We start from the raw sequence: 10000 nt of genomic DNA, 5'->3' as shown, positions 1-10000 counted from the left end.
TTTTCTTTTGAACATCATTGAGTTCAGTGATATCACAACAATAAGTGACTCAGTAGTTAATGGAACATACTGCATTAATACATCATCATTTTCATTTTACAAATTGAGGACAAGACAGTGTATCACAACAATAAGTGACTCAGTAGTTAATGGATCATACAGCATTAATACATCATCATTTTCATTTTACATATTGAGGACAAGACAGTGTATCACAACAATAAGTGACTCAGTAGTTAATGGATCATACAGCATTAATACATCATCATTTTCATTTTACAGATTGAGGACAAGACAGTGTATCACAACAATAAGTGACTCAGTAGTTAATGGATCATACAGCATTAATACATCATCATTTTCATTTTACAGATTGAGGACAAGACAGTGTATCACAACAATAAGTGACTCAGTAGTTAATGGATCATACAGCATTAATACATCATCATTTTCATTTTACAGATTGAGGACAAGTGTACAATGGCACAAGTCAGAAAGACGCTCTGCAGAACACTTTCTGGAATGGAAGATATCAAGTCAGCTAATTTTACGAAGAGTTTGGTTGGATTTTTGTTTTGTTTTTGTATGATTGGTTTTGGGAAAGATTTGGAAATTGGCAAACATTTTTGTTGCCGACAGTTTACTGTCTTTAAAAAAATGTACAAAATTATTCCCCAGAATGACAAAATATCTGCTTGATCAGATTTCAGAGCTTAAAGCATATCCAAAGTATTTCATTCCTGCTGATCTCTTTGTATGCAGCATGCATGAAGCAGTGCTGACCTGTTCCAGTTTCTTCCTGAACTCAGGACCCACAACTTCCATGGCCTTGGAGTGGAAAGCGATGCCGCCAGTGTTGACAGCACGAACAAACACCTTCTCTTCCTTCAGTTTCTCCACAAAGGCATTGACAGCATCCTTGGGTCCTGAGATGGTCACCGTTTCTTCAGCGTTGTGACAGGCTGGGGTCACACCTGGGGGGCACTGAGCTTTGGCTTCCTCCCACGTCAGTCCTGAACACACATGGCTTTTTCAACACAGGTGTGTTTTGGTGGGCTTTTTGGTTTGGTTTTTTGTCTTGATGTATTCATGTCTTCGTTTTAACTTTAAGAAGGGTCAAGCTAGCTTTTCCCATAATGAGAATATCTTTTTGTTTTTCTTTGTGTGTGCTGTTACTTCAGACGGGACATGTACTACAAATGTGTTTACATAGTATGAGCGACAGCCAAACAATGGTTACTAAAGCAAGGTTTGATTCCAGTACTGGTGCCTGGTAAGTTAAGGGTGGAGATCTTTCCAATCTTCCTCTTCAATTTATGTGCACACCTGTCAGTACCATAATCCCCTCACGTGTAGAAGGTCAAATGCAGAATCAAATAAACACATTAATCATCTCATGATCATGTCAAGATTTGGTTGCTAATGACAAAAAGAACATTCTCAGCATGCACAGCCCTGGAACTGGAGTGTTGGGGTGAAACAAAGAAGAAAAGAAAAAGCCACTCACCCACAGCGGCCATGGCTCCTTCAGGAAGCTTTCCGTCCCGGACACACTTGCCCCTCCAGTACGCACACAGAATCGTTTCTTCAAAGGTCATGCAGCCATCAGCGTATCCACAGGCAATCTCCCCCGTGGAGTGACCCAGAATGCCGTCAGGACGAATGTTCAGCAGAGTCAGTATGTCAATCAGTGCAACCTGCAAAGTGAACAGTAGTCTTAACATTTAACTGTGAACTGCTGAGGCGTGACGTAAACTATTTCTATTCCACTAGTTTCTCAAGATTGTGTTTCATCACAAATCAAAGGCTCACTCAAACTGCTTTTATTTATAATGGATCAGAAACTATTGTTGAGAACAAAATAAGTCATAAATATTGCAGATCAATATTATAGCATTTCGATTTCTTAGTTGTTAGTGTGTTGTGTGGGCACTCAATGCAGTTAACTGTGTGTGTGTGTGACTGTGTATCTGTTCATATGTATTTGTGGACAACAAGGCGGCTTCTCATCTGATTAAAGTCAACCACACTGAAGTAAAACACACAAGTCCACACCAAGTGTAACCAACTGTCACGGCTCGTGGGCGATCTGCGTGCATGCCTGTCTACATTTTTTTTCCCCTTCTCTTTTTCCCCTTTCTCTCTCCCTTCTTTCCCCCCCTCTCTCTCTCCCTTCTCCTCCTCTCTCCCCCTTTTTCTCCTCTCTCGCCATTCTCCCCCTCTTTCCATCCCTCTCCTTCACCTCCCTCTCTCCTTCGTGCTTTTGCACGTGTGGCATGTCCCTTCTCCTGAACGGTTTTTTTTTCGAACTCTGAGCGAGTTCAGGAGTCAATCTGGTTAGGAGAGAGAGATTGCTCTGGGCTGTTGAGGCCAAGCTTCGCAGAGAGACGGGTCGCCGTTCCAGCGTGCGTGCTGTAGGGCGCCGTCGATGAAGTAGTGGGGGCGTTTCCCTTTGTCACCCCTTCTTCTGTATTTGTCTGTTTCACTCTGGGCCAGTGACGTGCCTGGTGACAGGTGAGGGAGTCTGTGTTTGTTGTCGTAACATTTAGTGATGTGACTTGTGATTAAGAGTGAGGTTTAGGTTGTTTGTAAGGTTAGTGTGATTTTTTTTTTTAGTGGATATCTTTTAAATACAGTATTCTTTTACTTCTAAATATAGGGGGGAATTAGTAAATTTGTTGTGTTTAGGTGTAACATTTTTGCCATAATAATATTCAGCTCAGATTGTTTCAAATTTGTTTTTGGAAATGTGATATAGCCTGACTGGTGCCGTTTCAATTATTCAGAACTAGTATCATTGAAACTTGAATATTGTTATTGCCTTGTTTAGCGCAATGTATATTGCTTAAGGAAGACAAGGGGGGTGGGGTATACTTTTACAACTGGTTTAAAAAACCAGTCTACAGAGCCAATGGGGTGTTACAGGTTTTTCCGGTGTTTCTTCCCCTTCGTGCCGCTGCCTTCGACGGGTCCCCAGAACACAAGCGTGGAAACTCCCTCACTCCCGTTCCCGTTCCCACTCCCACTCCATACTTCCATCTACCCCTTTCCCACCTTCCCACTGTCCCTCTTGCCGACCAGCTGCAGCCATCAAGCTACAAGTTTTGTCCGTTTTCAGCTGTCAGCACGTTTGAACTCTGGCAGCGGGGTTGAGCAGCACTGCTGCAGTGACTGTAACTTGTAGAATTGTGCTGTGTTTAGACAAAGGGTATTTTTTGGTTTGTAATGCCTTGTTTTGTGGCGGGTATTTATTTATGTATTTTTTGCATCACCACAGTAAAGCAACGAGCTGAACTCTTCTGTGTCTCTGTGTTTGTGTTGTCGGGACGTTAGCTAGTCTGGGAAGGGGTGGGGGTTCATGGGCAACCCCTTACGGGTTGTGACACCAACCTGTACTGAAGTTAACCAGACTGAAGTAAAACACACAAATACACACCAGATGTAACCAACCTGTACTGAAGTTAACCAGACTGAAGTAAAACACACAAATACACACCAGATGTAACCAACCTGTACTGAAGTTAACCAGACTGAAGTAAAACACACAAATACACACCAGATGTAACCAACCTGTACTGAAGTTAACCAGACTGAAGTAAAACACACAAATACACACCAAGTGTAACCAACCTGTGAGGCCACGATGCCTGTGAAGGAGTTGACAGGATCATCAAACGTCTTGTCATCAGCAGTCATCAGCATGTCATACAGGTTGAAGCTGACCGTTTTCAGCACAGCGTCAGCCTTCAAGATGGACTGTTTGAAGACCGGCAGTTCCATCATGCTTCTGCACATGCCCGCCCACTGTGTGCCCATGCCCGAACACACGAACCACACGGGGCGCCCGTCCTCACATTTCTGTCATCACAATGGCAGAATCGTCAGTCTTCAAGGTCAGGTTTTTAAACTGAACTAAACTGTAAGGAAAAGCAACTTGTTGTGTCATCCCTAAAGAAGCCAGTCACAATTACATCATTAACTTGGGGGGAAATCAAAAAAGCACTGAAAGTGATACACTAGTTCATAGAACCTCATTCAAAAGCTGCTGGAGGAATAACGAAAAGAGCACATGAAAACTACAAGGAGGTCATTTTAAAAGAGGCATCCTAAAATACACGTTTAACCCAGTGACTGCTGAATCTTGTTGAAATGACATCATTAGTGTGGCACGATGTGCACTTGCTTTTTGTGACTTTGCTGAACATAAATAATTCTGACCCATGAGGAGGAAACGGTGACTGACATCCTGACCTGTTAGGTCTGTCTTATCTCAGTGATATGATATGACAAACGTCACCCAATTCAACGACAAAGCCAGGATATGACAAACCTCACCCACCTCAATGAGGTCAGCGCGGGCATCAGGGTGTCCGTTGAGAATGGTGAATCCCCGGTAGGGGTGAGAGGAGGTGGGCATGTTAGCACTTTCCTGCAGCAGTGCCTGTAGCTCCACGTGCTGGCCATGAGTGTGGACAGCATCCAACACACGCTGCACACTCTCCTCTGTACGACCACAGTAGGTCAGCAAGCGGCGGCTGGCGGCGTCAGGGTGGGGGCACTGCCGCTCCTTCTGGTTAGATCTGGACACACAGCGTTTTCTGTGGGGGGCTGTTTTCTATCTGGTGGCTGCTGTTGCCTTACAGCCCTCTTGGCCGGGAAAGTGGGAATGCACCTCGGTCAAGTTACTCTCCACCATCATCAAATTCTAACTAGGTTATTCAGGATGTGGAGGGGAGTGGTTTCGGTGCTGTGGTCAGCACGATAGGCAGACTGAAATGGGTGGATGAGATTGTTGAAACAAAGGTGATTGTTGAGCTGCTTCAGGACAGCTTTTTCAAGGAGTTTGGACAGGAATGGAAGATTAGAAACTGGTCGATAGTTTTTCAAAATGTTTGCGTCAAGGTTGGGTTTCTTCAGAAGAGGCCGGACGATTGCAGTTTTGAAAGTGGGTGGAAACGTTCCAGTGAGAAGGGATGAGTTGACAATATTGGTGATTGTGGGGAGAAGCTGTGAGACACACTGGGAAAAGACAGAGGCTGGTATGGGATCAAGCTCACATTATTTTATTGTCATTTCTTTCAGGATTTCATGAACTTCTGTTTCAGTCATTGGATTAAAGGAATGGAGAGGAGTGCCGTTGAATTCAGGATCAGGATGAGCAGGTTGGAAAGGCATTTGGTCTAAGATGGTACGAATATTTTGGACTTTGTCGAAAAAGAAAGAGGAAAAGACATTGAGGAGTTCAGATAAAGTGTAGGCAGAAGGAAGAGGAGTCTTTTTTTTTTTGCAGTACCAACATTTGACATGATAGAATGAAGAGATTTGGTGGATGTGGCATCGAGAACTTGAGAAGAAAAGAAGTTTGTCTTTGCTGATGAGATCATATGTTTGACTTTATTTATTTGTTTTCGGAAGATTTGATTGTGGACTTTCAGTTTTGTTGATCGCCATCGCAGTTCCAACTGGCGACGTTTGCGTTTTGCAAGTCGAATGTCTTGTGTGTACCACGGGGCGGAAGGTCTATCAGGGAGCATGCGGGTAGTGGGGGGTGCATGTTCATCCAGCAGTTGAGAGAGGACAGTGCTGTAATGTGTAGAGACGTGGGTACGTGAAGAAATTTTGGAAAGGCGTTCAGCAGCTTGAGAAGAAAAAGCGTTAATGTTGATGGATTTAAGGTTGCGACGAGTAACGGATTTTTTGGTTCTGGTAGGTTTTGAAATATCAAGCAAGAATATGACAGCAGAATGGTCATAAGAGAGTTCGTCAGTTACAGTCACTGACGCAATCATGGCATCAGAGTCACGTGTGATGAGCCAGTCCAACGTATGGTCAGATCTGTGAGTTGGTTCTGTAACGAGCTGAGAGAGAGAATGATTGGACATAGATAGACATAGGCGTTTGACATCAGTGGAAGTTTGGTTGTCGAAATGAAAATTGAAGTCTCCGAGGATGATAAGTTTGCCAGAACGAAGGTTGTAGTAATCAAGTAGTGTTCGGAACTCATCGTGAAACAGAGAAGACGTTAGGTTGTTTTTACGACTAGGAGGAGGTCGATAGAGACAACAGAAGATGATTGAGTGACTGGGGACATTGAGAGTGACTTCGAGCATTTCAAAAGTATCATGTGGAAAGGTGTGGTTATGGGAGAAGGAAAGGGAAGACTCCAAGATGTCTCTGTAGACAATGGCGATACCACCTCCACAAGACAGTCGAGGAAGTGACTTGGTTTTGTATCCAGGAGGGGTCATTTGTTTAAGTTTGGGTTCATGACCTTGTAATTTCAGCCAGGTTTCGGTGAAAAATACGATATCAAAGTTATTTTCAAAAATATAGTCAGAAATATAGTCAGTCTTTTGATCAGGGCAGACAGACTGAGCATTGAACAGACAGGCATGAATGAGATCAGAGGCAGGCTGAGAGGAATCTAATGGTGAAGCAGGTGTGTCAGACAGACAGGCAATGGAAGGAGACGATGGTGACTGAGCAGTGGAGGACGGTGAGAAGGCAGAGAAAGGTCCGGGAGTTGAGACAGGTGTGGAAGGGGTAGAAAGCAAAGCAGAGCCAATCACGGGAGATACACCACATTTTGGAACAGTGTCAGAGAGGACAGTGTCACGGGAAGTAAAGGAGTCAGCTTGAACATAAATGTTGAGGTTGTCATTGACAGTCACAGCAGCAACAGGGCTGACATCGGAGACATGACGACCAGTGCAGGGGACAGAGGTCCACAAACGGCGAAGTCTGCCCGCTCTGGTTCCTCTTTTTGTCTTTGCTCTGCCGATGCCCAGGCTGATGATGCGCTGCGTCGTGTCATCGTGTCGTCGGAATTGTTTTTGCCATGATATATTTGACAGCAACGCTCTGATGAAATTGACGTTCACCAGTAGCAGTGCGAGAGCAGAGGTCGGACGGTAAGAGAGGGCTGGGCACGTGAAACACGGAGAGTATCGTTGACAGGACGAAGATGGTCGCTGATGCCATAACGAGGGTAAGGTGAGTAGCATTCATTTATGTCAGTTTGAAAATTGAAACACTGATATGACGAATATTATATATCAAATTGTTCTAAAAAGCAAATAAATATGATAAAACTGTTCCGACTTTAGGTGGCCTGGAAAAACGACGAACACACACATACAAAAAATGTGCAGATTAAAACAGGGGAACCGCAGAATCACACACAAAAAGGCAGAGGCCAACACAGTGCAGCCAGTGGGCGTAAGGGCAGGTTACTCAGAAATTCATCTTTCCATGGCCCTTGTAAGATCTAAGACAGCCTATGCACATGAAATATTTTTCAGTGCACCTAAATATCTATTACAAAAGATTCAAAGTGTAGATTGTAAAGCTATCAAAATTGCCCTCGGAGTGCCATCTCATGCATCCAGCCAGGAAACATACAAAACAGCAGGAATTCTTCCCTTAAATAAACATCGTGATTTAGCAACAGCAAAATTCACTGTGAAATACACTTCAGTGACAACAAATTTCATTGCTGATGAACTGACAGTAAGATCTGACATGGATTTTCCTAAAAGAGCTAAAGCCGTTTGATCACAAGAAACAGTTGCAACTTACGTTTCAAATTTGTTAAAAGAATCTGATGTTAACATGAAAGAGTTAGCTGCAAAACTGCATCATACTCCTGTTCCTTTTTGGGAAATGTTGAAAGCAGATTTTGATATCAGTTATTCTTTAACAAAAAAAGGAAGAAAACATCAATATCATGACACGTAATGCCAGAATTCATATAGCAGAAACATATCAGAACCATCTCCATATATTTACAGATGGATCTGTTCTTGAAGACAAAAATGCTGGTGCGGTTTTCTATATTCCTGCCTTTAAAGTTGAAAAATCTTACTTTATTGGAAAACATCTTTCCATATTCACGGCTGAGCTAATTGCTATTATACAAGCTCTGAACTACTTAGTAAGCCATCAAATAGTTTTCTCGAAAATAACATTCTTTGTTGATTCCAAATCAGTACTTTATGCTCTGGAATTATTTAGCCTTGAAACAAGACTTGACTTAGTTATTGAGACAAATCATTTGGTACATTGTTTGAAGATTAAAGGGACTGAGTTCAATTTTTGTTGGGTGGCTTCTCATGTGGGCATTCTTGGAAATGAAACTGCTGATAAAGCAGCAAAAAGAGGAGCACAAGATTCAGAAAAATCGACAAAAATACATGTCCATCTTTCCGTAAAAGAGGCATACACTTTGTTAGAAAAATCAGCATTGGGTCGATTTCATAACCGATGGAAGGAAAAGGTTGTTTTTTTTAAATATAAAGGGACATAATTCCCCGAGAATATCATTAAAGAAAAGATACCGAATCCATCAGCTTGCTATACAAGATTAATAACCTCTACTTTCTTCGTATAAAACTTGATGCGCTGAAGAAAAAGTATAGTAAAAAATATTACATGCATCTGTTGTAAGCAGGTCAGCTTGCCTCATTGTTTGTCTCGCTGTCAGCAGTTACGTACCTTCTTGGCCAAGTATTTCAAAGAGAACAACTACTCTGCACATGATTTCTCGAAAATTATTTCTGACGAGGTTCTTATGGTCGAACTTTCACAGGCATTGGTTCATAGCCCTATTTCTACATTCCTTTAATGTACTTCAGAATTGTGTTAATGGTTTCTGATTATTATTATCATTATTGAATTGCTACTGTTAAATGTTGCTGCATGTTAGGTATGCATTTTTTGGTAGATTTCTACCTTTTTCTGTTTTGCTCTTCGCTAAAACTAAAGAACGAACACACACACACACACACACACACACACAGAGTGTCAGGCAGACACACAACAGCACTGACCGCAGCAGGGCATGCACGTTGGCTCCCCCAAAGCCAAAAGAGTTGATGCCAGCGTAGCCTCCCTGCCACTGCTGGCACTGAGTGACTACAGACAGCCGGCCGTCCTGCAGGGCGGGGATGTCGGGATTGGGGGTGTCAAAGTGCAGGTTGGGGGGCATCACTCCCTCTTCCATCGCTACCAACACCTTGGCCACTGCTGCTATACCTGCACACACACAATGCACATCAACCCCCTCTTCCATCGCTACCAACACCTTGGCCACTGCTGCTATACCTGCACACACACAATGCACATCTCCCTCTTCCATCACTACCAACACCTTGGCCACTGCTGCTATACCTGCACACACACAATGCACATCTCCCTCTTCCATCGCTACCAACACCTTGGCCACTGCTGCTATACCTGCACACACACAATGCACATCAACCCCCTCTTCCATCGCTACCAACACCTTGGTCACTGCTGCTATACCTGCACACACACAATGCACATCAACCCCCTCTTCCATCACTACCAACACCTTGGCCACTGCTGCTATACCTGCACACACACAATGCACATCAACCCCCTCTTCTATCGCTACCAACACCTTGGCCACTGCTGCTATACCTGCACACACACAATGCACATCTCCCTCTTCCATCACTACCAACACCTTGGTCACTGCTGCTATACCTGCACACACACAATGCACATCTCCCTCTTCCATCACTACCAACACCTTGGCCACTGCTGCTATACCTGCACACACACAATGCACATCTCCCTCTTCCATCACTACCAACACCTTGGTCACTGCTGCTATACCTGCACACACACAATGCACATCTCCCTCTTCCATCACTACCAACACCTTGGCCACTGCTGCTATACCTGCACACACACAATGCACATCTCCCTCTTCCATCACTACCAACACCTTGGCCACTGCTGCTATACCTGCACACACACAATGCACATCTCCCTCTTCCATCACTACCAACACCTTGGCCACTGCTGCTATACCTGCACACACACAATGCACATCAACCCCCTCTTCCATCACTACCAACACCTTGGCCACTGCTGCTATACCTGCACACACACAATGCACATCTCCCTCTTCCATCGCTACCAACACCTTGGCCACTGCTGCTATACCTGCACACACACAATGCACATCTCCCTC

General features: G+C 43.8%; 1 protein-coding gene across 1 annotated transcript in view; it reads right to left on the bottom strand.

Annotated features, from left to right (window-relative positions):
- LOC143293113 (fatty acid synthase-like) overlaps positions 1–10000 on the bottom strand; it is a 67969-nt gene that overhangs the window by 39746 nt on the left and 18223 nt on the right. The window contains exons 7-11 of the mRNA XM_076604021.1: positions 8829–9033; positions 4331–4580; positions 3631–3858; positions 1508–1697; positions 784–1013 (exon numbers count right to left, since the gene is read on the bottom strand). Of these exons, the coding sequence (XP_076460136.1) occupies positions 784–1013; positions 1508–1697; positions 3631–3858; positions 4331–4580; positions 8829–9033 (1103 nt within the window). The remainder of the gene's footprint in view (positions 1–783; positions 1014–1507; positions 1698–3630; positions 3859–4330; positions 4581–8828; positions 9034–10000) is intronic.

Source organism: Babylonia areolata, chromosome 18 (assembly GCF_041734735.1).
Source record: "Babylonia areolata isolate BAREFJ2019XMU chromosome 18, ASM4173473v1, whole genome shotgun sequence".
NCBI classification, from domain to species: domain Eukaryota; kingdom Metazoa; phylum Mollusca; class Gastropoda; order Neogastropoda; family Buccinidae; genus Babylonia; species Babylonia areolata.
Note: the sequence above shows the minus strand (reverse complement) of the source record. Positions and strands in the feature narration are given on the sequence as shown.